Below are 26,230 nucleotides of genomic sequence, written 5' to 3' on the forward strand. Positions count from 1 at the left end.
ATAAAGAGACACACCTGTCTACGGTGTTTTAAGAATAAATGAGAAAGTGTATAGAGGAGGGCCCAAGTGCTTAGCAAGAGCGCATGAACTGGCGCAGGTCCTAGCACCTGCAGTGCGACCGGCAGGAGCTGGACACTAGGTGTCCCGCTTTAGCCCTCCTGTTGGTCTGGAAGGCAGGCACACTTGTTTGCGGTTCCCAGCCAAGGGCTGGGCTGGGCCTGGCTCGTTTTGGGCTCCGGGGTGGCCCGAAGTCCCCGCCCGCTGCGCTTCCCGCCGCAGCCGGCTGCCGGGCTGGCCCCGCCCCCTCCGCCGCGGCCCCGCCCCCGGCAGGGCCCCGCCCCCAGGCGGAGCCGGCGCCCGGAGCGGTAGCGGGAGAACAGGCAGCGGGACCCCAGCGCGGGAGGCGGCCGCCGGCGGGAGCCCCAAAGGTACCGGTGGGAGAGGGGAAGCGGAGGTGCCGCAGTCGGGCCGGACGGGGGAGGTGGCGGCCTGGCGTGGGCCCTCGTGGTGTGTGTGTATGGGAGGGGGGGTCCTCGCCGCGTCCGTCGCCGACGCCCTCCCCACCTCCCTGCTGGCGCCAGCTCCGGTCCCGAGTCAGCATGTCCGGTCCCCTGGCTCCGATCGGCGGCCCCCACTCTCTCCTCTGCGTGACGGCCCGGCCCGGCCGGTGTACGGGAGAGTGGATGCGGCGGCCCCCAGCTCCCCTCGGCGGCACTGGCGACCGTCCCTGCTGCCAGCTGTGTGCGGGACCCCCCCCCCCCCGTTCTGGGGCTCCCCTTCTCCCTGGGCGCTCTCTTACCCAGCCTTTGCACATTGCCCCCCATCCCGGGCCTGGCTTGGGAGGAAACATCTGTCGCGCCCCCTGGCAGTAGAAATGGGGTCATGACCTCCAGATGTGCTGGGAAGCGTCCAGCGCCTCCTCCTGGGGCAGCCAGGCCTTCCGGATCCGTGGGGGCGGGGCCGGCCCCCTCCCCCCGAGTGACACAGGCCGCGAGGAATGTCCTGGCCTCAATGGACCCTGTGTGAAGCTGCTGGGTGGGGGGCAGAGCTCAAGAACACCCCTCAAGGCAGGGCCAGAGCCCGGCACCGGGCCAGAACAAGAGGCAGCCCGTGGGCTGTGCGCGCACACACACACAGAGCTCAGCCCACACAGAGCAGGAGCTAGCACAGACTCCTCTCTCGGGTCCCCTCTAACCCCCATCACACACACCACAGCCGCGGCCCAAGAGCTTGGCACATGGAGCCAGGCCTGCATCTGCCACCACACACTTAACACATGGCCAGCTTCACTCGCTTCCCCCACCTTTCAATCTCCCCGCAGTTTTGGGAGAGGACAAGGATGGTTAACTTCATTTTAGAGATGAGAGAACCTAGCCTCAGGGTCAGTGTCAGAGCTTGTCCTAGGAGAAACTTAGGGACAAGGCAGTCTGAGCTTTGCAGGCCTATCCTTGTTTCGTTCTGGAGCATTAGTTGAGGGGTGCACAGAGCCCCTGCCCCCACCTCCTCCTCACCCAGCCCCACACAGTGTCACTGGGTGACACACGAACACCCACCAGCAGGTGTCTGCACCCCTAGTGGAGGGTCCCCACATCCCTCCCGCAGCTGCCCACTCCATCCTGGGTTCACCTGGGGGTGGCTTCCCTCAGGTTCTCACACCACCTTTTGCACTTGCCCCTGGCCTCGACACATTTCCGGACTTCACAGGTCTCTGGGGCCTTGGGTGTCTCAGTTTTACATCCTGTGAGACCTTGAGCCTCAACCCAACCCCCAACTCACACCACAGCTACACACAGCATAGGAGGGGGAGGTACAGCACTGTGTAAGCCCGGGAGATCGACAGACCCATGTTCAAATTCTTGCTGTGACAGAATTGCTTTAGGCAAAAGCATCTCCTTATCTGGACCTCACTTTCACCATCTGTCACATGGGGTTCAGACCTCCTTGTCAGCATCAGTGAGGCCAGGTAGGCAGAGGTCCCCATGGGTCTCAGTTCCAGCAAAGGGGCCCGGTCAGCATGACTCTCCCCTGCCCCCAGGCATGGCCACAGCACCCTGCCAGAGGGTGAGCCCAGGCCTGTCCTTCAGGCCAGGGTGACATGGGTCCTATTACTGAGCTGGTGTGACCCCAGCACCTTCTTCAGGATGTGGGGTTGGGCAGGGGGCTGGGCCCAGAGTTGGGGCCACTTCCTGTGCTGAAGGAAGGCTTCTTGCTGTGCCTGCTGCCCTGCCAGTGGCCCTTGGATCCCCTGTGTCCTTGAGGTATTGAGGCTGTGAGGGCCAGGGCCTTGAGACCCAGGCTCTGGGTGCTCAGCTCCTGAGGGATCCTGGAGGAAGTGGGAGGGGCAGGGAGGAAGGTCTCTGGGGACAGGACGTCCTCCCTTTGTCAAGTGAGCAGGACCCAGACACCAGTGGCCCCACGGGTTTTCCCTCCCAGATGAGACAAATCATCTGTCCGGTTGGGCCAGGCTTTGGAGGGGACCCTCACTCTGGGTCCAGGACAAAGCCAAGGTGTGGAGTGAGACCTGGAGGCCCCTGTCAGCCCCAGGCTGCCCAGGCTCACAAGCCTCAGGGTCAAGGCCCCGACAGCGTGCCCCGGGCCCAGCCCAGCGCTAAGCTGGAGGAGGGGGCTGGAAACCTCAGCCCCAGGCAGACGAGGAAGTGGCCAGGAAAGCGGAAGCGGCTTTGATGGTCACGGAGGGGGCCGGAAGCCAACCGGCGAGGTGGAGGACGGGGCGCGGGCCGGGTTCCTGTTTTCTCAGGCCCCTCTGAGCAGCCCCCTCCTCCGCCAGGGCAGGAGCCGGCCTGCCGCCGGGCACCGAGCACCCGTGCCCGCCGATGCGGCCCGGCGCCCACGCCAGGCCCGCGGCACGCCTATGTGGGCCGGCGGCGTGGGGAGCCCGCGGCGGGGCGCCGCCCCCGCGCCCACCGATGACCTCTTCGCCCGCAAGCTGCGCCAGCCCGCGCGGCCGCCGCTGACGCCGCACACCTTCGAGCCGAGGCCGTCCAGGGGCCCGCTCCTGCGCAGCGGCAGCGATGCCGGCGAGGCCCGGCCCCCCACGCCCGCCAGCCCGCGCGCCCGGGCGCACAGCCACGAGGACGCCAGCCGGCCCGCCGCCGCCACCCGGCTCTTCACCGACCCGTTGGCCCTGCTCGGGCTGCCGGCCGAGGAGCCCGAGCCCGCCTTCCCGCCGGTGCCCGAGCCCCGCTGGTTCGCCCACTACGACGTGCAGAGCTTGCTCTTCGACTGGGCTCCGAGGCCGCGGGGGCCGGGGGGCCGCGCAGACGCCCGTTCTGGAACCCCCGCCCCGGCTGAGGACCAGACGGGCAGCTCGGACCTGCTGCTCGAGGCGCCTGGCTTCGTGAGTGAGCTCGGCGGCGAGGGCGAGCTGGGCCTGGGCGGACCAGTGTCCCCACCTGTGCCCCCTGCGCTGCCCAACGCGGCTGTGTCCGTCCTGGAGGAACCACAGAACCGAAGCTTGGCCTACAGCCTGGAGCACGCAGACCTGGGCGCTGGCTACTACCGCAAGTACTTCTACGGCAAAGGTGAGGGGAGGGCTCTGTCACCCTCAGTGCTCACAGGAGGGCTCATGGCTACTGTCCCCATCAAGTCCCGGGCCGTATGAAGAGTCAGGCTCTGCCTCCAGGCCACAGCTGCCTCGCTGGGCCCAGCTTTCACCACCTCCTGGAGGCCAGCCCCAGCCTCCATCCACAGCCAGGCACACCCTCTGCCTCCTCTGGTTCATCCTCCTCCTGCTCTGGGCTAGGGAGAGATTTCCCATCTACATTTCCGTGAGGTGAAAACTGAGGCCTGAAAACCCCTGCCTCCGGGAACCTTGCTCTCATCAGTGCCCAGATGGAGGGGGCAGACATCCTGGAGAAGAACGAGGGCATGGGGGGCGGGCATGACGCCATCTGGGGCCAGGGCCAGGTGTGATAGGGGCGGGGCCGCAGGGGGGCGGGGCATAGGGCCGAGTGTATGGGAGCAGGCACCAGTCAGGATTCGCCTTGGTGGGATGTGGGCGGGGCTGCGGAGGGGGCGGTACTTAGTCTAGGATCTGCGCAAGGTGAGGAGATGCGACCCGGGGCGGGACTTAGTGATGGACGTGGTCGAGCAAGGGTGGGACTGCCTGTGGGGACAGGACCGGTCATCGACGACCCGGCCCCCCAGAACACCAGAACTTCTTCGGACTGGACGAGGCGCTGGGCCCGGTGGCAGTGAGCCTGCGGCGCGAGGAGAAGGAGAGCAGCGGAGGGGGCACTCTGCACAGCTACCGCATCATCGTGCGGACCACGCAGGTGAGCCGAGATCGTGGGGTCAGAACGCGGATTGCCTCCTCGGCAGCCAACCTGTACGGATCCCGAGAGCTCTTACATCCCTCCTCAGCTCCGGACCCTCCGCGGCACCATCTCAGAGGACGCGCTGCCGCCGGGGCCCCCGCGGGGCCTGTCCCCAAGGAAGCTTCTGGAGCACGTGGCGCCGCGGCTGAGCCCGACCTGCCTGCGCCTGGGCTCAGCTTCACCGAAGGTGCCACGCACGCTGCTCACGCTGGACGAGCAAGTGGTGAGTGGCCGGGGCGTCCCCAGCCCTACAGTTAGACCTGGCGTGAACCCAGCCTGCCCAGCTCCCAGCTGCCCAGCCCTGACCCTGATCCTGGGCTGGACGATGACCCCAGGAGCGCATGTTTTTCAGAGAGAGGGCATCAGAGGTCATCTGGAGCCTTGCCTCTCAAAGGAAGGTCTGTAGGCCAGCAGCATCCACATCTTCTGGGAGCTTGTTAGAAATGCAAGTCCTTCCCTCCCCTGTGCGGAAAGCTGCCCACTGGCCCTGATTCTCTTCCTGTGTCATTCAACATCAGTCATTCGACAAACATTCCTCACACTGTCTTGGTGCCAGGCCCCAGACTGGCTGCTGGGGACATGTCCAGACCAGGTGCTGTCCTTGAGTAGCTCACAGCCAGGTCGGGGAGAGAGACCCACAGAGAATCGTGGAGCAGGATAACAGTGAAAGGGGAATGCTGAGGGCTCTGTGGGGCACCAAGGGAGTGCTGACAGCCCTTCTTTGGTGAAGGGGTTAGCATCATGGAGGAAAGGCAAGAGCTTGAGCCAGGAAGAGCAGGTGTATTCTGGGTAGAAGGAACGACTTGTGCAAAGGTCTAGAGACTGAAAGCAGGTCACACTGGGGTCCTGCAGGCAGTTCAGTGTGGCTGGAGCGGAGCTTGGGGGAAGGGGTGGGAAAGGCTTGCATTCAGTCCTGAGGGCGCTGGGGAACCATGGAAGATCTGAGAGTAGGTGCTAGACGGAAGGGGCAGGGAGGCCAGGCCCGAGGGCTGTTGCAGTTGTGCAAGCCAGACCTGGTGGCAATGATGGCAGAGGTGAAGAGGAGGTGGCAGTCCTGGGGTAGTGGGTAGCCTTTGTCACTCACTGAAAGGTGGAGGTGTTGTGAGATTCCCCAGCTTCTTGGCCCCTGGGAGTGGTATTTTTATGGAGTCTGGAACCCTGGAGGATGGGCGGGATGGGAGAGTCACAGGAAGTGAGGGTGCTGAAGTGCTGGAAGGACATTGGAGCAGCTGGGTCTGCAGCTCTGGAGAAGGGCCTGGGCTGCAGGCAGAGACCAGAGTGTCATCCCGTGGAGACGGCTACTGCAGCCACTAAAGACAAACAGCACGGGTGTAGAAGAGGCCCAGGCACGAGATGGTGGGGTCCCTGGCTTTCAGGCAGAGTGAGGTTCCCGTTTTCCCAAGAGCCAACTATGGTGAGAGGGTGCAAGTACGAGGCCATGCGCTCCTCAAGAGGGAGCCAGGGCTTCAGGGCTGGGCTGGAAGCGGGGAGGAAGGTGGGGACTGAGGCTGGAGACGAGCTTGGAAGGAAGAAGGGAGGCCAGAGCTGCAGGGGCGCTGGGCTCGTGTGCACCGGCTTAGAGCACCCGGAGCTGTGCACGGTTAACCTCGATGGGAATGAGCCAAAGGGGACAGGAGCAGAGTGGGAGCCGGCTGGGGCAGGGCGCCCGGGATCCGAGGGAGGGGAGGACAGGCTAACCTTGAGATAAAGAAGATGACAATGGGAACATTGATTGGGATTGAGCACACCATGTGTAGGGTCCTCTCTGTGAATCCGCTCCTCTGTGGTCACATGAGAACCACCCCCCTCTTGGTCCCGTCCCACCTGTGACCCCCTCTTCCCTCCTGGGCCCTGGGAGCAGGACAGACTGAACCTACCCGATAGGTGAGGACAGAGGCGGCTTGGAAAGGGCGGTGCTCAGAGCTACACATCAAGGCAGTCCGGCCCCGAGGCCAGTGTCCCATCCATCCCAGAAGGCCCAGTGGGGGTGGGGCTGGGGGACTGAGGCCTGTGCCTTCTGCCTGTACCCTGCCCCTCAGCTGAGCTTCCAGCGCAAGGTGGGCATCCTGTACTGCCGGGAGGGCCAGGGCTCGGAGGAGGAGATGTACAACAACCAGGAGGCAGGGCCGGCCTTCACGCAGTTCCTCACCCTGCTGGGCGACGTGGTGCGGCTCAAAGGCTTCGACAGCTACCGGGCGCAGCTGGACACCAAAAGTGAGGCCCAGGGGGCTGGGCGCGGGGGCAGGCTGCCTTGATGAGAACCAACTGCCTTGTCACTTCTCTGTCCCGTGTTGTCCTGGGGCTGGGGGTGGAAAGGGTAGAGAGTTCTTTGGGGAGGCTGAGGATGTGGGTCAGGGGAGGAAAGGCCAAGCCGTGGGCTGGGGAGAGGGGCTGGGACTGTCCCCCAAGGGCCCGGTCCCCTACTGGCTGAGCTGGGGCCAGGAGGGTTTGGGGACGCCACCCCCTCCTTAAAACACGCATATTCCACCAGCCCGGCCTCCTGGGGAGCGCCCCTGCCTCCCTGGGTGGAAGGGCCCCTGGGAGGTGTTTCATGGAGCACCTGCCTGCCTTCCACTCCTTCAGCTGCTCCACACATGCTGGTGCCGGGGCCAATATCTGTCCTCTCCTAGGACACTGCCCCCGCCTCCCTCTTAGGCCATTTCTCATTTCTGTCGTCATTCTGTCTCAATGCCCCCCAACCCCAAGGCTGGAGGCTGGAGCCTGTGGGGGGAGGGGGAGGGGAACCGCGAGGCTGAAGCCCTTGGACCTCCTGGCAGGAAGGGGTTGTCCACTTGCTGGTTGGGGACACAGAGGCTCCAGACTGCCGGCAAGGATGGCAAGTTCAAGCCACCCTGATTCCCCTTGGTCTCCCTCTGTGTCCCCAACTCCCTGGCCACAGCGGATTCCACGGGCACGCACTCCCTCTACACCACATACCAGGACCACGAGATCATGTTCCACGTGTCCACGATGCTGCCTTACACCCCCAATAACCAGCAGCAGGTGTGAGGGGGCTGGGGGTCAGGGGGTGGCCAGGGCTTTCTGGGGAAGCAGGGAGGGTTGCTGTGTGGGTGGCAGTATTTGAGCCTTCCCCTCAGGTCTGTTGACCCCCAACAACTCTCCCTGCTGGTGTCTCTCCCAAGACTTAGCACCCCAGGCCTTGTCCAGGGGCGGGTGGGGGAGCCACTGGTGCCCAGGCTCTGCCCTGCCTGAATGAGGAGGGACTTGGGGGGCCCGCTCACATCCCTTACCATCTAACCCCCAGCTCCTGCGGAAGCGCCACATCGGCAACGACATTGTGACCATCGTGTTCCAGGAACCTGGCAGCAAGCCCTTCTGCCCCACCACCATCCGCTCACACTTCCAGCACGTGTTCCTAGTGGTGCGGGCACACGCACCCTGCACTCCGCACACCTCCTACAGGTGGGCGCCTGCGTGCTGCCCGCTCTGCCACGGGGTCTGGCTTCCTGGACCCTCCCTGTTGCCCCTGACTACCGCCTCCCTCCCCGCAGGGTGGCCGTGAGCCGCACCCAGGACACCCCGGCCTTTGGGCCAGCTCTGCCCCCTGGCGGAGGCCCCTTCCAGGCCAACGCCGACTTCAGGGCCTTGCTGCTGGCCAAGGCGCTCAATGGCGAGCAGGCGGCGAGCCAAGCGGGCCAGTTCCACGCCATGGCCACGCGCACGCGCCAGCAGTACCTGCAGGACCTGGCCACCAACGAGGTGACCACTACGTCGCTGGACTCAGCTTCGCGCTTCGGCCTGCCCTCCCTGGGTGGGAGGCGGCGGGCGCCCCCTCGGGGCCCCGGCGCCGAGCTGCAGGCGGCGGGCGCGCTGGTGTGGGGTGTGCGCGCGGCGCCCGGGGCGCGGGGCGCGGCCGGGGCCCAGACGGGCAGCCCCGACGGCGCCGAGGTACCCTGCCTGCTGGGCATCTCGGCGGAAGCGCTGGTGCTGGTGGCGCCGCGTGACGGCCGCGTAGTCTTCAATTGCGCCTGTCGCGACGTGCTGGCCTGGACCTTCTCCGAGCAGCAGCTCGACCTGTACCACGGCCGCGGGGAGGCGATCACGCTGCGGCTCGACGGGCCCCCCGGCCAAGCCGTGGGCGAGGTCGTGGCGCGGCTGCAGGTGGGGCCCGGAGTAGGGACGGGGCCGGCTTTGGAACCGCTCGTTCCCGCTGCCTCCTGCCTAGGGGAAAGTCAAGGGTGTGGCCCCAGCCCGGGAGCTTGGCAGGGCTGGAACTGGAGCCCCTGGTCTCTGAGCCTCAGGCCCTCATCGGCCGGCTGGTTGCTGATGCTCTCCGGGGTGTGCAAAGGGCTGGGCGGCCTGGGACGGGGTCTCCGGGGCTGGCGCGGGGGCGGCTTCTCCTCGCGCAGTCCTCTCACGCCCTGCCCCGCCCCAGCTGGTGAGCCGCGGCTGCGAGACCCGCGAGCTGGCGCTGCCCCGCGACGGCCAAGGCCGCCTGGGCTTCGAGGCGGACGCCGAGGGCTTCGTCACGCAAGTGGAGCGCTTCACGTTCGCCGAGACGGCGGGACTGCGGCCCGGGGCGCGCCTGCTGCGCGTGTGCGGCCAGACGCTGCCCAGCCTCGGCCCCGAGGCCGCCGGCCAGCTGCTGCGCTCGGCGCCCAAGGTCTGCGTCACCGTGCTGCCCCCCGACGAGAGCGGCCGGCCGCGCAGGTCAGGGCGCCGGGCGCGGGGAGGTGGGAGGAGCGGGCGGCCGGCCACCGCGCGGGGCTCGGTGCTGGCATTAGCGTGCGCTCTAGAGTCCATCTGGTCTCTGCTGCAGCAACCCGACTTGTTGCACGAAAGCATCCAGAGACAATGTAAATGAGCGAGTGTGGCCGTGTTCCACTCAAACTTTATTTATGGACACGGACATTTGAGTTTTATATGATTTTCACGTGTCGTGAAATATTCTTTTGGTTTCTTTCAACTATTTTAAAATGTAAAGACGATGCTTAGCTTGCAGGAGTACAAAAACAGGCACATCTAAAACAGAAAAGAAAAAGGCCTGGCGGGCTCGATTTGGTCCCCAGGCAGTAGTTTTTGGGTCTCTATGCTAAGAGACCCGCCTGGGTTATTATTTAAATGCTTACGGCAAGCTGTGAGGCCGGCACCATCATCCCCATCTCACAGATGGCGAAACTGATGTTCAGAGCGCTTTGCCCAGGATACACAGGGACAGCACTGTGATTTGAACCTACGTCTGGAAAAATGGCCAGTAGCCAAGCAAACATTTTTCCTTGTTGTCAGGGAGTTTGGAGAGCTCTCCTCCTCCTGGAAGTGAGCCTCAGGCGCAGCTGGGAGAGGGGCTGGCCATGTGGGCTGCTGGGGGCGGGGTGTTCCTGCCTGACGCTGCCCCTTCCTCCCCCCAGGAGCTTTTCGGAGCTGTACACACTGTCTCTGCAGGAGCCCAGCCGACGGGGGGCCCCAGAGCCTGTGCAGGATGAGGCCCCGGGGTTGGTCCTGCTGCCCGCCACGAAGCAGCTGCTACATTTCTGCCTGAATAATGGCAGCGGTCCTCCAGGGCCTGGGGACCTGGCCGAGGAGAGGACTGAGTTCCTGCACAGCCAGAACTCACCATCACCCCGCAGGTCCGCCTTCTTGGCCTTCCCTCTCTTCCAGCCCGGTGAGGCTGGACAGGCAGGCCTCTGAAAGCAGGCGCCACGGGCCGCAGCGTCTAGTGCTGAGCTGTCCCTGCTCTCTCCAGCTCCCTGTCGGACGAGGTCCCAGTCCTGCCCAACACCACCCCGGACCTCCTCCTGGCCACCACCGCCAAGCCAGCCACACCTAGCACTGGCAGGGAGACTCCCCCCACCCAGGTGAGCACAAGCGACGCTCCGGAGCCCAACAAGGGGTGAGAGCACAGTGGTGATGGTGGGCATCACTGCATTCATACCCACTTCTGCCCCCCAGGATGGGCCAGGCAGCCCCACTGGTGATGAGGACAGGGGCAACCCGGCCCCGGAGCTGAGGGCCTCCTTCCTGCCACGCACCTTGTCTCTGCGCAACTCCATCAGCAAAAGTGAGTCTGGAGCAAGGTGAGGGATAGGAGGCAGGCGGGGGGAGGCTGGCCTGGGTTTCCCCGGCTGAGCCACCTCATGCCCACAGTCATGTCAGAGGCAGGCAGTGAGACCCTGGAAGACGAGTGGCAGTCCATCTCAGAGATCGCCTCCACTTGTAACACCATCCTGGAGTCGCTGTCCCGGGAGGGTGAGGCTACCAGGGCGCTGGGGGTAGGAGCCAGAATGGGGCTCTTAATTCCCTTTACCTGCCTGTCCAAACGGTCCCTCTGTCCCCACAGGACAGCCCATCCCAGAGAGTGGAGATGCCAAGGGAACGCCAAAGTCTGATGCTGAGTAAGGCTCCACGCCCCATCTAGCCCCCTCACTGTACCTAGGTGCCCACTGTCTGTGCCCACCCATTGGAGTCAAGCATTGTCCCAGGGCTCTGCCTTCACGGACCCCTAAGTTTGAGAAGACTGGGGTTGGGCCCCTCTCATTCAGGTGGGTCTGGGAGCCAGCCCACGGTGCTGCCCCCTGCCCTGGTCCCACTGAGTCCTGACCTCATGTCCTCAGGCCAGAACCCGGCAGCCTGTCAGAGAAGGTCTCTCACCTGGAGTCCATGCTCAGGAAGCTGCAGGACGACCTGCAGAAGGTGACGGCGTGGGCTGGGGTCGGCAGGGACTACAGGGCTACCCCAGGACAGGGGCGGGCCCCTCTGACTCCCGCTCCCCCGACCCCCTAGGAGAAGGCGGACAAGGCAGCCCTGGAGGAGGAGGTGCGGAGTCTGCGGCACAACAACCGGCGGCTGCAGGCCGAATCCGAGAGTGCGGCCACCCGCCTGCTGCTGGCCTCCAAGCAGCTGGGCCCTCCCAGCCCCGACCTGGCCTGAGCCATCTCGTCCAGCCTTGGCCTGCCCGCGGGCCTGCTCAGAACCGCCCAGGACCTTCAGGGCACCGGCTCCCACGGGGCCCTGGGCCTTCCTCAGGAACTGTCCCTGCGCTTAAGCGCATCTTAGCACTGCCCCCACTGCCCGGCCCATTATGTGGTGGCGAAGTTGCCCTTGCCACATCCCATCTGTAAATATTCTGTGCAGAAACCAGGACTTCAGGGAGTAAAGAAGCCACTGCTATTTGTGTCTGGTTGGGCCTTCATGACATGACAGGGGAAGGGCTTTTGCCCCAGCGGCTCCAGCCAAGTTCCTGGGACCAGTTAGATGAGCAGGCCCTGGTGACACTGGCTCAGGGTTGGGATGGCACTCACAGAGGGGTTCTCTGAGGCTAAGCCACCCCTTCGCTTCTCTCGCAAACACTGATTTGGTCTGTTGGGAAGCAGGTGGCCGCACCCCACACCTATTCCGCTTTATCGTCTGAGCCAGGCCCAGGCAGGCCCCTGCCATGGAACCCAAACTGAGGGGCTGAGATCAGGGGCAGAAGGTGGACCTGCAGGACAGGGAGAGACAGAGCTCAGGGGTCAGTGACAGCCTGACCATGCCCCCTTATAAAGGCCCTCTCACCCTGCAAGGCCCTGGCCCCAGTGCAGGCCCCACCTCTCTCTGTAATCACTGAGCCCCCAAGCCTGGCACGCCCTTGACCACTTGGCCAGACCTTGCAGGGCCCAGTTCCAGCGGGGCTAGCTTCTCTGCCTTAGTTGCTTGGGAGACGTTTTCATGTCCCGGGGAAACTCAGTCCTTGACCCACTTCTCTTCTCATCAGGCCAGGCCCTTTCCCGTGAGTGGCATCAGCAGGTCCAAACGTGGATTTTTGTCTAAACCCTTTGCTTTCTGGATCTGAGGCCAGACAGGGTACTGACTTGCCCAGCATCCCATGTCTAGTCCAGCCCCTTTCCCAGGCTGGCTGAGACGCAGGCCCTGGGCCCACTAGGCTTTGGTAGGATGAGCTAGGTTCTGAGCAAGTTTTGGGGGAATCTGCCTTCACGAAGGAGGTAATGTGAGGGCTGGGTTTTGAAGGTTGTATAGGAGTTGACCAGGCAGAGAAGTCAAAGCCATCCTGGGTAGGACCAGTTTGGGGCCTATAGGACAGGGATCCAAGGGCAAAGGAGCTGGAGCTCAGTCAAAGGGCTGTGAAAGGTGCACTGGGGATCCTGGACTAGCAGTTCCCAACACTGTGTCCCAGCTTTTAGCTGCTGTGAACTACAGTGTGGAGCCCTCACGGGGCAGTGTGGAAGGCTCTGGTCACTCTCTGGGTGTGTCTGCAGAAAACACGGATCGGGTCCCGTGCTTGATAGATATTCAGAGGGAGAGTGATGAGGTAAAGTTTGGGTGTCAGGGCCCTTTGCTGCAAGGAAGGCAGGGCCAGGAGGAGGCTGTAGCAGAAGCCCCAGTGGGAGGTCATAGTGTCTCAAACGAGGTGATAGTGGTGAAGATCGGGAGAAGTGGGCAGACTTACCAGGACCTGGCAAGGGAGTGGACTGGGGTCACTAGGGGAGAAGATGCGGCATCTACTGCCGTGGCCAGGTTTCTGGTTGGAGTCCCTGGAGGATGCCAGGGCCCAGGCCGAGACAGGGAGGGCTGGGGCAGACTGGGTATGGCCCCGATCTTTTGAAACACGGTGCGTTTGAAGCTTGAAGGATGTCAGTGTGAGATGTCCATTAAGCTGGCGCGCAGGAGAGAAAGGTCTGGGCCGGAGACAAGGATTTCGGACGGGGGAACCAAGAGCACGATGAGGTCACTCACGGAGTGTGGGAAGGGCCATGAGCGGGCTTCCGGGGGTCACCGGAGGGCACCGCAGGACACTGAGAAAGCCAAGAGCGAGCCACGGCCGGGGCTGGAGGACCTGGGCTCACTCGTTCCCCTCTGGGCCTCAGGTGGGCCCCACTGCGGGCAGCTCCGCCATCCGCTTCCTGGGCCTAGGAGCCTTCGCAGCCGCCAGGTCCTCGCGCTCGCCCCGACCCCGTCCCCAGCGCCCGGGCTCCCTCCGCGGGCGCTCCCCAGCAGGTTCGCCCGGGTCCCGACACGGCCACCACGCTCGGGTGCCGCCCCTCGCGCGGAAGTGCGGCTGGGCCTGGTCCCTGAGTGGCCCTCCCAGTTTCAGCCCCGCCCCGTGGCCTAGGGGCTGGAGCGCGAGCTCGACTCTAGACGCGTTCAGGTTCCCCAACGTTCCACCGCCCGCTGGCATCTTCCCTCGTAGGCACGGTCCATCCGAGTCTGCACCCAGGGCCTCCTGTGTTCCCAGGGGACTCGGCAGCTTCCGAATCACGTCCCGCTGATAACCCGTTTGCCCCTGCCCTCACCCTCCCGCAACAGTGCGAAGCCCGGAACAGAGACCCCGTTGCCCTCAGCACACGACTTTCTCTGCAGCGCGTTACCTGGCCTCACCGTCGCAGAATAACATCTGCGCATGCGCACTTGAGAAAGCTGGGCCCAGCCCGCCGCGGCCTGTCGCCGACCCTGCTTTACTGCGCGTGCGTCAGGCCAAGCCGGAAGTACTTCCAGCTCGAGCCTTCTGCTGTTACGTGACTTTTGTTTAGGCCTCCTGGAGCTAACACATTTAAGATTTCTTCGGTCCTCCCAGAAGCAGAAGAGAGTATCAAACCATAGACCTTTACCTGGCATCTAACAGATGCAAATCTTCCCTTGACCACCAAGAGATGCACGCGTGGCCCAGCGTTCTTGATCTTTTACAGCCTGGCCCCATGGAACTTTCCCAACATCGTGTCTCTGAGCCCGCTCACTTCCAAACGCTGGCCAGCCCCTCTGCGAGACCCACCCTCCTCTGTTAACCTAAGACCCGAGGCGAACGTAGCCTCCGTGAAGCCCTTCCGGAAAATGCTCCATCCCCACAGCCCTGGGCCCTCTCACTCCGCAGGTCCCCACCCACCATACCAGCCTGCTTTCATCCATGGGATCGTAACCAGGGGCTTCCAAGGGCATTCTCGACTGCAAACTCCCAGATGACAGTATAAATATTCATCCAACTCTGTATCAACAATGTCCAGCCTGACATGACTAGCAAAGAGTGTGCAGAATGCTGAAAGAAGGCACATCTCTGGCCAGCTTGGCAATGAATTTATTAGTTGACAGTAGAAAGAGCAAGAGTCCAGCTGCTTTGAATCTTCTGTAAAAACTGAGCCTCTTGACTGGAGAGCTGCCAGCCTGCCCTCCCCCCACTCTCCAAACTCTACTATTAAGGCACTTGAGAAAAGGGGGAACCGAGAAGTCACAGACCAAACCTCCCCAGAGTCTGGAGAGGGCCAGTGCTGTCCCACCAGTTCCTTTCAGCCAGATGAGCAAGGAAAGAACTGGCAGAGACCTCTGCAGGGCAGGCAGGCTGGCCCCTCAAACGCTGGTGTTAGGCACAAGGACAATACCAGCACCACAGGGGCTGGTAACGGGGCATTATTTTGGCTCAAGGTGTAAATCCATGATTTGAGAACACTTGGTAATAAGGCTTTGCAGCCTCAAAGGCCATAGCTCCAGCCTGTGCTTCTCTCTAGGAGAGTATTAGAAGCTGGAGGGTGGGGACAGGAGCCCCCAGAGTTCCCTCTAGAGACAAGGGAGCTAAACATCAGGATGAGGGAAGTGTGTGAGTCCTCTGAGGTTCCCCCTTTCTAGAGAAGTTAATGCTTCTGCTAAAGCACCTCCAAAAGGATATAGATACTGCCAATAAAAGAATAAAATGCAGCCCCCCTCCCCAGGAAAATGTCACCCAAAGAAGTTGGGGGCAGTTGGAGCACACACCCTCAGAATCCATAAGCCTGCTTTGGAGGGCTTCAATCCCCTGTGACCCAGTGCTCCGGGCAGGGCAGGTGTCACCTCCCTAGGAGCTGATCTGACTCAGAAGGGCTGAGAAGTCCATGTCCGAAATGGAGGAGAAGTCTTCGTCCCCTGAGAGGAGACCGTTGGGGAGCCCAGAGGCCCCCAGGGGAGCGGGAGCTGGGTCAGGGGGCCGCTGGGACCCTGACATCAGGCGAGTTATAGCCTCAGGGTACTCCATCAGCATGGGCTCAGCTGTGTGGGGGGCCATAGAGACACCCTGGTTCAGCAGCTGCTGAAACTCAGAGTTGTCGACAGATGCCAGGTCCGTGAACACGGCCGGGTCAGTGTTATTGCCGAGCAGGGCCCCCAGGTCTTCATCAGCATCAAACTGCAGCTGCAGCAGGGCCTCCGTCAGTGTCCCTTCCCCAGCTTGGGTGGTCCTGGGGGCAGGCGGGGCCACGGCCTGAGCAAGGCCTGCGGCTAGGACAGGGACGGGAGCTGGGGCCTGGGCCAGAGCTGATGCCATGGCTGGGGCAGGGGCTGGGGCCTGCGCCAGGACTGGGGCAGGGGCTGGTGCCAAGGCCGAGGTCTGGCTTGGGATCGTCCCAGAAGGAAAGACCATGGGGGAAAATTCCTCAAAGTTGATGGTGCTGAGGGATGGCGTAAAGGGATAGGGCTGGGGAGCTGGAGGAGAGACAGAGAGGCAGGGGTCAGAGAAAGCCTCAGAGACCCACCCTGTCCTCTGTACCCCAGCCCCTGTCAACAGTGCTATGGAGTCACTGCCAGCACCCGAGCTCCCTCCTCCTAGCACCCAATCTGACCTGGCCTGTAGGGTCTACTTCTCGCCTCACCTCCTCTGTGGAGCCCTCCTTATCTACTCCAGCCCACAAAGCTCTCCCAGTCTTTCAGAGGAAGCTATCAGCTAGTAAAACCTCTCCTTACAGCCAAAAAACCAAACCTCCAGAGGGCCTGGGCCCAAGGCGCAACCAGTGAGTAGTGGCCTGAAGCAGGGCACTCGTCACACTTTTGTGACTTTGTCACTCTTTTTTGAGGCCCACCCCAGCACATACATTCTGTTACTTTGGAGCTGATTCTTTTATTTCCCTAATTCAACTGAGGGCAGAGACTGTGCGTTTTTTAACTTCTATATCCCAAGGTATCCAATATGGGGTTTAATGGGCACAGCAGTTGTCAGATTTCAGCATGCGTTAGTGTCCCCAGGAAGTTGCTGGTTCCTGGGCCACATTTCCGAAGCCTCTGATTCCGCTGGTCTGTAATGGGGCCCAGGAATCAGAATCTTCACCACCCACCTCAAGGTGGCCCTGACATGGGGAACTAGGCCTCACACCCTGCGAAACACCCCAACAGAGAGCAGGCTTCAGACACCTGCTGGCCAGGCTGCCTGCTCGTCTCCCCCAAGAAGGTGTCTAAACCACGGGCTGAAGAGATCTGCGCCTGCAGTGCCGGAACAACAGAAAACCTTACCTGGCTTGGGGACGGAGGCTGAGCTGCGGGCAGGCACAGCAATGCGCCGGGGCGGGGGCCGGGGGTCGGTGGGTCCTGCAGGGCAAGGCTGGGTCAGTTCCCGGTCCCCAGGGTCTCCCTTCCCCTGCCTACTGCCTTCTCAATCTCCCCACTGCCCCTCTCACCATTGAAAGGACTCTTTTTCATGATGCTCTTGAAGGTCTCATATGTCCTTTTGCGTTTCTCCTCAATTCGGTGACGATCATCTGGAAAAATAATGAGGAGAAGTGGGTCTCACTCTCCTCAGCTGGACCCCCAAAGGTCTCAAAAGACCCTCAGGAGGAAGGTGATGAGCCAAGCTTTCCTGAGACCCTTTCTCCAAAGCTTTCCAGCCAATGAGAAGGGCTGCGTGACACTGTGCCTCTCAACAATTCTGAGTCCCACAGCTTTCTGAGAAGGCCTCTATTGGCTGAATGTGCCCCTCTGAAGGCCACATGGGTGCCTCCACGTAAAGGGGCCATGCTATCTGGGGGACAGGAGCCCTCCTGGGGCCCTAGTCTCCAGCCTCTTCGCTTCCCTGCGTTGCTCACGTCCTAGCTCCTCTCCAGCCTTGACCCAGGCCTGGCGATGATCTCCTGGCACTCTGGGGCAGCTGAGGCACGACACACTTGCTTACGACTTCAACAGACACTCTTATTCTTGTCTCCGATGGTTCGATAGTTCAGTCTAGAGCTTTCAAAACTGTCTTTCTAACTACCGCAGCACCCAGCTAACTCAAGTACTCACCACCACCCAAAGCCAGCCTCATCACCTCTCCCCAAAAACTTGGTTCTTTCTCCTCCCGTGTTTCCTCACCATCCGTCTGCCCGGTCACCAAAGCTAGAAACCTTGGAATCATCCTCAGCATCTTCCTTTCTCTCCCTCCCCACCATTCACTAACTCGACACCTATTTACCAAGGATCCACTACACGCCAGGCTCCACTCTAGCCACTGTGAATACCGCTCTGAGGAAGCAGACAAGGTTTCTGCTCCCCAAAGGTGACATCCTAGTGTCCGAGGAGCAAGGACACAACCATGTACAAGTGACAGGAACTTTGAGGAAGAGACACAGGGTGATGTAACAGCACCGGAAGTGAGGTCAGGGAGGCTAGTTTAGAGGTGGTCAGGGAAGCACTGGTGTGAGCATGTCACAGAAGATCTGACGGCCAAGCCTTCCAAGCAGAGGCAACAGCTAGAACCCAGGTCCAGAGGCGGCACTGAGCCTGGTGTGTGTTGGACACAAAAGGGCTCGTGGGGCTGAAGGATGCCCAAGGAGGACGGCGGGAGATCAAATCGTGTCGTTTTGTCATTCCCTCTACAACGTTCACCCTGTGTCTTCTCTTCCTGGACCATGACATCTTCCAAAATGGACCCCCCATCCGCCTCGAGTGTCCCCTCTCTGATCCTCTACCCACTGCCGCCAGAACGAGCCTCCCGATCTGCTGTTATTTCTCTGCTTATAAACCTTCGGTGGCTCCCCAGTGCCTTCAGGATGAAACCCTGGATGAATGCCTTGAGCGTAACATTTAAGGCCCTCCTGCCTGGGCCTGCTCGCTGCCCAACGTCAGCTCCCACCACAAAGCTGCCCTCAAACGTGCCATGCACCCTCCAACACCCTTGCCCTTCCAGGTGCTGCTCCACCCGCCTGCAGAATGCGCTTATCTTTCTCCAACTTAAATGCCACCTCCTCCACGCAGCCGTCCGCAGCATCCCGGCACTCTGACACACCTCCCTCTTTCACATGTCATTCTGTGACTTAAGGATCTGTTTTGCATGTGTCTTCCTCATGTGACTGAACTTCCGAAGGGTAGGGAACACGTCTTACTCATCTTTGTACTCACAATACCTGGCACTGGCCCTGGCACCAAGTGGGAATTCAATCATTATTTGTGGAAGGAACTGACGGCTGTTTTGCGGTTGCTTTCTGAGCCCTAAGAGACTGCTCCCAGGGAGAAAACACTCTTAGGCGAGATGCTGGGCTTCGGAAAAAGGATCATTCTGGCTGTTCCTACTGCGGTCAGATGCCTGAAAGCCATGACCAAACTATGTTTGTGTGGCAGTGACAAGAGACACACAGCGTGGCCAGGGGACCCTGGAGCCAGATGGCTCACTAGCTATGTGACCTGAGGCAAGTCAGATGCTATCTCCTACCTCAAAAGGTTCGTGAGAGAATAAAATCACCTAATTCACTGACATACTTGGATAGGGCCAAGCGTGTAATAAGAAAGAACCCAATAAGCCTGGGGTATCATTATTACTAAATTCAGCAAGAAAGAGAATCTCATTGCTGTGTAACTCCCTGCCTGACTCCAGCTTTGGACGCCCAACTGCAGCCCCAGACATCCGGCCCTGGCCTCGCTCTGACTGGCTGGAGCCCAGGGCCCTGCTGCCACCTTCCCCAGCTGTGCACCTGTGTCTGGCAAATACTGGAACTCCATGGGCTCGCTGAGCTCCCGATCCGAAGGCCGCCGCAGCTGCATGGAGACACGCACGGGGGCCTGCAGGCTGGGGTCCGCGTAGGGAGGTGTCCGGAACACAATGGCCACTTGTCGGTGAACATCGGCTTGTGAAAAGGAGCCTCGGGCCTCCCAGCCTGGTCCCGTGAAATACACCTCGATGTCCTCTGCAGGAGATGGGGTGGCAGTGTGGGTCAGTGTGCCCAACCCACCCACAGCCTAGCACATTCCCCAATTGCCGATACTTGTCCATGAGGCATTGGGGGCAGTGTTTAAAGCCAGTTCCCTGACACTCGCCATCACTGCTCAGCCCTGCCCCTCACTCCTGCTCCAGAGGCCAGCCCTGCTTCCCAGTGAGTACCTTTCTGCACCTTGTCACAAAGCAGGAAGATCTCATCGCCCCCGAGGCAGCTCCCGGAGTTCCGGTTCACTCGGCAGATCTTGAGCTCAGCAGTGTTGGGGGCGCCTGAGGGTGTGGGGATACAAGGGAAGCCCTGAACCGCCAGAGGTCTCCGAGGCTGGCCTGCAGGAGACGCGAGGCCCCTGCCCCGCCCAGAGTCAGGGGCATCCAGAGCTTGCTGACTGCACCTTGCAGTGAAGGCTCGCCCATGCTCCTTATCTCCTCTCCCCAACCAATTCACCAACTATTGACCTGCTGGCACCGGCTGTGCGCCCAGCACTGCTCACAGCACGGAGAACACGACAACGCACAAAACCCACACCGCTCTGTGCCCACGGAGCTCACAGTCTAGTGGGACCCAATGTGGTCACACCTCCTCCTTGTCCACTTGACCAAGCAATCTTCAAGGCCCAGTTCATACCCACCTTGGCCAGGAACCCTTCCCTCCTGAGCCCCCGTTCATCCTGGTTTCCCGTCCTTGGGGCTCCAGGGCCCTTTCGTTTTCATTCATCCCGCTGGTTACTTAAGTAGAGACTGCACGTTGATCAATGTCTGCCCAATCCATCTGTGAACTTCCTGTGAGCTTTCACCACTGAATTACTCCTCTCGAATATTATCTTGTGCCTGGGAGCTCATTTCCTGGAGTCCTTAGCATAGTTCTGGCCACACGATCCTCTCAGCACATACTGGAAATGCCTGTCTCCCCTCTGCCTCCCTGTCAGCCCGGAAGCTACGCCTCGAGGGCAGCTCTGGCTCTCCTCCGCCTTGTCTCCCAGCCAGCAGAGCTGGCACAGGAGAGAAGACAAATATGCCTGCTTACCGAAGGCAGCCAGAGCTCCTCTCGCAGGCCACACCCGTCCCACCCTTCCTCCTCCCAGGCCCGTCCCTCTCCCCTTCCTGCACTCCCTGGCCACTCACGGTTGTCAAAGATGGGATGAGAAAGGACAGGCGACAGGCGGAGGGGCCTGCCTGCCGGGTCCCGCACTGTCACCTGGAAGCATAGCCGCACCGCATTCAGGTCGTAGTCCCCACGCTGCTCTTCTATGGGAACTGCCAGAAGAAGAGCGGGTCAGGAGAGCTGGGGCCGGGGGTGGGAGGGACAGGGAACACCGGGCAGGGAGCTCTGGGCTGAGAGAGCCATTTGAAGGCTTGTGAAACAGTAGGAGTCCTAGAGGAGGAGGAAGAGAAGGTTCTAGACCCATCACTGACTCCATCTGTGACCCTGCATGTCATGTTCCCTCTCTGGGTCTCAGTTTCCCCAATCGTAAAATGGGAGTGTGTACTGAACGGGCATCAAGATTTCATCCATACTGTGAGTCTTGACCAATGGGGGAGAGAGGAAGGGAAGGTGGCCTCAGAAGGGCGACAGAGGGTAGGGGTGCTCTAGGCAGGCCCAGGCTTTCACCCCCTCACCCCTCACCTTGGAAGGGGTTGTTGTTGGTCTGGATGCGCTGACTGATGGCCTGCTCCAGGTCTCGCTTCTTTACACACTGGATCCCCAGGTTCTGGAAGCTGAGGTCCCCCCCGGCGTCAGTTGCCACTGTCTCCAGCAGAGTCTGGGCCCTACTGCCTCGCCCAGTCTACCCCTTCCTCCCCACCCACTCACCAGATGCTCAGCCCTCCAACGGCTTCCCAGTGTGCCGCAGTGAAACTCACTCCTCATTCTGGCTGACAAGCCCCTGTGCCCTGCCACCCACTCTAAACATAGTGCCTGCCGGCTCCCTGCCCTCAGCTGCAGGGGCTTCTTTTCCGTTCGCCAAACACAATGAACTGACTCCGACTTCAAGGCCTCTGCACTTGTTCATTCTGCCTGGAATGTTCTTTCTGTGCTTCTCTGCTTTCTCACCACTCAGGTCTTTTTTTTTTCCCCCAAGGAAGATTAGCCCTGAGCTAACTGCCGCCAATCCTCCTCTTTTTGCTGAGGAAGGCTGGCCCTGAGCTAACATCCGTGCCCGTCTTCCTCTACTTTATATGTGGGACGCCTGCCACAGCATGGCTTGCCAAACGGATACGAATCGGCGAACCCAGGGCCGCCAAAGCAGAATGTGCTCTCTTAACCGCTGTGCCACCGGGCCGGCCCCTCACCTCTCAGATCTTGCCTGAGAGAGGCCCTCTGACCTCCAGATCCAGAGTAAAACAAGACCAACTCCCCTGCTATTCTTCCAACCTACCACTCTTCTATTTTCAGCATTAAAATTATTACTCTTATGGTATCTCGTTTATTTATTTGTCTATTTATTTATGGCCTGTCTCTGTCAACTGGTATGTAAGCTCCAGGGGAGACTGCTGGTTCACTGGTTTTCTTTCTCACTACAAGAGATGTGATACTGAGGGACTGGCCCTGCCAGACACAGGATTTAGGGGTTCAGAGATGACTAGGGACCCATCCGTATCCCGTGGAGCTCACACCTGCTTGAGGGAGTGGACACACAAACAGGTAATTTCAAGACAAAGGGGGGCCGGCTGGTGGCGCAGCGGTTAAGTGCGCACGTTCCGCTTCTCGGCGGCCCGGGGTTCGCCGGCCCGGATCCCGGGTGCGGACATGGCACCAGTTGGCACGCCATGCTGTGGTAGGCGTCCCACATATAAAGTAGAGGAAGATGGGCACGATGTTAGCTCAGAGCCAGTCTTCCTCAGCAAAAAGAGGAGGACTGGCAGTAGTTAGCTCAGGGCTAATCTTCCTCAAAAAAAAAAAAAAGAAAAAAAAAAGACAACGGGAATCTGCTTGCAGAGCTGGGGAGGAATTCCACCCTCTGACCAGAAAGGAACAACACTGTAACAGCTACACGACTGCCCCGCCTGGTGCTCCCCCCACCCCCTCCCCGCTCCGCCTGTCTGTGGGCAGCTCACCTGTGGATGCAGCGGTCAGGGCAGAGCTCAGCCTCATAGAAGCCGTCCCGGCAGTCTTTCCCCACAAGCTCGTGGGGGTGAGGCCGGTGAGGAGGGTCCTTGGTGACCAGGGAGATGCGAACTGTCCCTGGCCCCGTGTAGCCATTGATCTGTCCAAAGTACAGAGAGCATCCTAGAGACTCCGGAATTCCAGACCCAACTTCCAGACACAGATTGCACGGGGGCCTGGAAGCAAGCCCACTGGCAGTCCACAGTCCCACCCTGGCTGACTCTGTGCCTCCCCCGCCGCCCGCGGAGCCAGGGCTGACCTTGATGGTGGGGTGGGTCTTGGTGGTATCCGTGCTCCTCTCGCCCGGGATGCTGCCCGCTGAGCGCCCCTCGCACTTGTAGCGGAAGCGCATGCCCCGCTGCTTGGGCTGCTCAATGATCTCCACATAGGGGCCAGAAGCCTGGGCTGGCTCTGTGGGGGAGACACCGGCCAGCCCCCATCAGGCGGCCGACCCCATGGCCCCTAACCCTGGGGAGCTCCTCCCGAAGCAGAGAAAGGATGGTCCACTTACCCGAAGGGAAGATGAGGGGGAACAGGTCTGAAAGGGGAGGGAGACAAGGGTCAGCACAAGCCCACTTCCCATCCTCACGGAGAGGAGAGAGAGCCAGGCTCCCTCCGAGGGAAACTGAGTCAGGGCCTGCTACCTGGAGCCTGCAGTGAAACTCAGGGGCGGGGGTAAAGGAACCAGAAACATCTGTTTCCAGAGGGAAAACTGGGAATAGCGTCCTCCCTTTACTGGGGGAAACTGAGTCAGGGCCTTTTGTACTTTCATAAGGAAAACTAAGGAAGGGCACTCCCCACCCTCCATCCCGAGAGGAAACTGAGTCAGACACATTCTCCCCCTAAAAAGGAAACTAAGTCAGAATCGCCTCCACGGGCCTCGTGGGGAAACTGAGTCAAAGTTCACCCCACATCCCCACCCCAGGAAGATACTGAGTCAAGGCCCCCTCCACCCAGAGGGGAAACTGAGTCAGACCCCTAACGCCTGCCCCGCCCCACGCCACCATCCGGCCGGCCGCTCCCTGCGCAGCGCCCATCGGCGCAGGAAGGGGCGGAAGGCGGCGCGGGGCTCCCGCTGCGGGCCCGGCCGCCCCGGCGCCGCCACCCGCGGGGTAGGAGGGTGCCCTCACCTTCCATGGCCGGGGTCCCGGGGGCGGGGCCGGGGTCGCAGCTGGGCCCGCGGCGCGCGCTACAGCAGAGCCATTCGCCAGAGGCGGAAATGCGCCGCGCGCGCCCGCCGCCGCGTCACTGCCGGGAATCCGACCGCGCCTGCGCGCTGCGCCGCCGCCGCTGCCGCCGCCCCGCGGGGGGCCGAGGCCAAGTGCGTGCCGCACGGAGGACGAAGAGGCCGCGCGCGCCGCGCCGCCGGGGGCCGGCGACAAGTGTGCGCCGCGCGGGAGACGAAGAGGCTGCCCGCCCGGAGGCTGCTCCCGGGGCTGGCGGGGCGGCTCGGCTGCTCCCGGCGCTGAGCCTCGTCTGGAGGGCGGGCCCAACGATTACTCACAATGTTTTTAGGGGATTTCGGGGCCCCCTCCCGCGGATCGGAGGAGTTTGGTGATGTCACCCCTGGCCGGGTCTGGAGTAGAGCCAGGGCTGCTGGGCTGTGGCCGCCCGCCCTGCGCAGGGAAAGGCCCGGGCCTGCTCCGCCCGCAAAGGCCGGTGGCTGACCTCCGCACGGTTTCTTAATCGCTGAAGGTGCTCTTGGTGGCTGTCGCCGCAGAAGCACTTTTTAATTTCCCGTTCCCCCCAATCGAGATGCAGCGGGGAAAAGGGAAGCGCCAGGACCTCTCCACCTGGCTGTGCTTGGATCGGGGGCTTCGCGGAGCCTGCTGCACACAAGGGGCGAGCGAGGCCCCGTGCCGCGTCCGCTCCCGCCGGCGAGTGGGGCCGCGGGCTCGTCCGTTTAAGATGCATCCACCCTGCTGGCCATCGGGGGCAGTGGGTGGGCAGGAGGCGCCCAGGAGTAAATGTCCGAGGCCTCGTCTGCGCAGCCTGACGCCTGTGACCCAGAAGGTCCGAGACCCGAGGAGCCGCTTGAACCCTGTGGGTCACGCCCCCCACCCGCCTCCCCAGGTCCTCCTGCTAGGGTCCAATCGTTGGCCAAAGCATTTCCACTAAGTAACTGTCAGGCGACCCCTCGGCGGGAGTATCGTGCCTAAGGCCAAGCCCAAGTCGCATTAGTGCAGAGCGAGGGAGGGGTCCGGAGCACCCCCCCCCCCCCCCCCCGACCCCAGGCTGTTTCCTCATCCGAGAATAAGGATGCTCCAAGGCAGGCGGCGGAGTCGTCCCCAGATGGAGACTTTTTTATCTTCTCTAAATTCGTTCTAAATTAGGGAATCATGTGGGAATTGGAAAAGATTGGAAATTCTGACTTGCTTTCCCAGGCTCTGAAAAAACAGGAAGAGAAAAGTGAAAATAGTTACCACCCCTCCCACTCATTTCAGTTTCTCACGTGGCTCGGCCCATTAGAAAAGTAAGCTAACTTTTTTGAGGAGGCCTACTTCGGGTCAACAGGATGGATTAATTATAATCTGGTTAGGGACACACAATCGTCGTTGATCCTTGCATGATCCTCTTTTTAAAAATTCATATGTATTTATAAGTTTTAAATTAATATATTGAGTTCCGGTGTACCCACTGCAAAACTCCAGGGGCTGGATAGAACCCCAGCAAGACTCATATCTACCCTCCTGCCTCTAATCTGTTCATCCCTTCCTTATCCCGTGTGCAGGGCACCCACATCCAGAATTCTGCGTTTGTTACTCCCTTGACTTTTAAAGAAAAAAAATTTACTCACATATATGTGCCTACACAATATGTTGTTTGGTTTTGCTTAGTTTTGAACTTTTATGAAGAGCGTATCATATTTTTTTGTACTTTATTTCCTTTTTTCATTCAACCTATTACCAAGGGCCATCCATTTCACAGTTGATTCACTTTTTGCTGCTGTATACTATCCCGCTGTGTAAAGATGCCGCACACCATTTATTTATTTATTCATGCTGAGGATGACCATTGGGGTTTCCAGGTTTTCGCTATTTTAAATAGTGTGGTTAAGAACATTCCTGTGAATGTCTCCTGCTGGACATGTATCCAGGAGTTTTCTTAGGTATATACCTAAAAGTGACTTATTCAGGCAAAGAATTTCCCTTCATCTGTTTTCAAAATAATTCTTTCCTTCTCTAGCATCCTCCAAAGTTGATCAATAAGCATTTAAAAAAATTGTCAGTGAATGCATAGATTTAAACATATTTGATATGCTTTAATCTATTGCAACTATTATTCTTATTGAAGTTCAGACTGTTCCATCTTCGGCTGTGGGAACCTTTTCAAGTTGATTCTTTAGTCCTTTTTTTTAAAAAAGATTTTATTTTTCCTTTTTCTTCCCAAAGCCCCCCGGTACGTAGTTGCATATTTCTGGTTGTGGGTCCTTCTAGTTGTGACACGTGGGACGCTGCCTCAGCATGGCTCGATGAGCAGTACCGTGTCCCCACCCAGGATCCGAACTGGCGAAACCCTGGACCACCGAAGCAGAGCGTGCGAACTTAGCCACTCGGCCACGGGGCCAGCAGCTCTTTAGTCCTTTTCACACAGTTCCAGTAGCGTCTGAGATCTGGAATCAGACGGCTTTCTAAGGAGTCCTGCTTCTTCTCTTAACGGGAAATGACCGCAGTCTGAGTGCTAGCGATACTTATTGCTACTGGATCAGTCATTGTAGTCCTTTTCAGCGAACAGTCAGGCTGTATATACATATACATATATATAGATAGATAGATAGATATTTTTTTTTTTGGTAAGGAAGATTGGCCCTGAGCTAACATCTGGGCCTATCTTCCTCTATTTTTCGTATGTGGGATACTGCCAGAGCGTGGCTGGTTGAGTGGTGTGTACATTCGCACCGGGATGGGAACCCGTGAGCCC

General features: G+C 60.4%; 2 protein-coding genes across 3 annotated transcripts; one reads left to right on the plus strand and one right to left on the minus strand.

The window, feature by feature from the left end:
- Positions 1-322: 322 nt before the first annotated feature.
- SIPA1 (signal-induced proliferation-associated 1) lies at positions 323-11,465 on the plus strand. 2 transcript variants are annotated; one of them, XM_070565493.1, is made up of 16 exons: positions 323-428; positions 2,794-3,542; positions 4,168-4,295; positions 4,384-4,560; positions 6,377-6,551; positions 7,237-7,340; positions 7,603-7,760; positions 7,850-8,459; positions 8,734-9,008; positions 9,707-9,925; positions 10,042-10,153; positions 10,248-10,356; positions 10,443-10,544; positions 10,636-10,690; positions 10,910-10,988; positions 11,079-11,465. In XM_070565493.1, exons 2-16 carry the CDS (start codon positions 2,873-2,875, stop codon positions 11,223-11,225), a joined length of 3,120 nt encoding a protein of 1,039 aa, XP_070421594.1. In that variant the 5' UTR covers positions 323-428; positions 2,794-2,872; the 3' UTR covers positions 11,226-11,465. The 2 variants fall into 2 exon arrangements, with proteins under 2 accessions (XP_070421594.1, XP_070421592.1); XM_070565491.1 differs by having other exon boundaries at positions 330-428; positions 2,789-3,542.
- Positions 11,466-14,341: 2,876 nt separating this feature from the next.
- RELA (RELA proto-oncogene, NF-kB subunit) lies at positions 14,342-24,352 on the minus strand. Its single transcript, XM_070565497.1, has 11 exons — positions 23,440-24,352; positions 22,821-22,847; positions 22,569-22,720; positions 22,261-22,409; positions 20,831-20,922; positions 20,329-20,460; positions 19,372-19,476; positions 18,965-19,177; positions 16,700-16,780; positions 16,536-16,610; positions 14,342-15,734 (listed from the first exon to the last, which is right to left on the minus strand). The coding sequence occupies exons 1-11, from the start codon at positions 23,444-23,446 to the stop codon at positions 15,112-15,114; spliced, it is 1,656 nt and encodes a 551-aa protein (XP_070421598.1). The 5' UTR covers positions 23,447-24,352; the 3' UTR covers positions 14,342-15,111.
- Positions 24,353-26,230: the final 1,878 nt, after the last annotated feature.

This window comes from Equus przewalskii, chromosome 11 (assembly GCF_037783145.1).
Source record: "Equus przewalskii isolate Varuska chromosome 11, EquPr2, whole genome shotgun sequence".
In the NCBI taxonomy this organism is placed as follows: domain Eukaryota; kingdom Metazoa; phylum Chordata; class Mammalia; order Perissodactyla; family Equidae; genus Equus; species Equus przewalskii.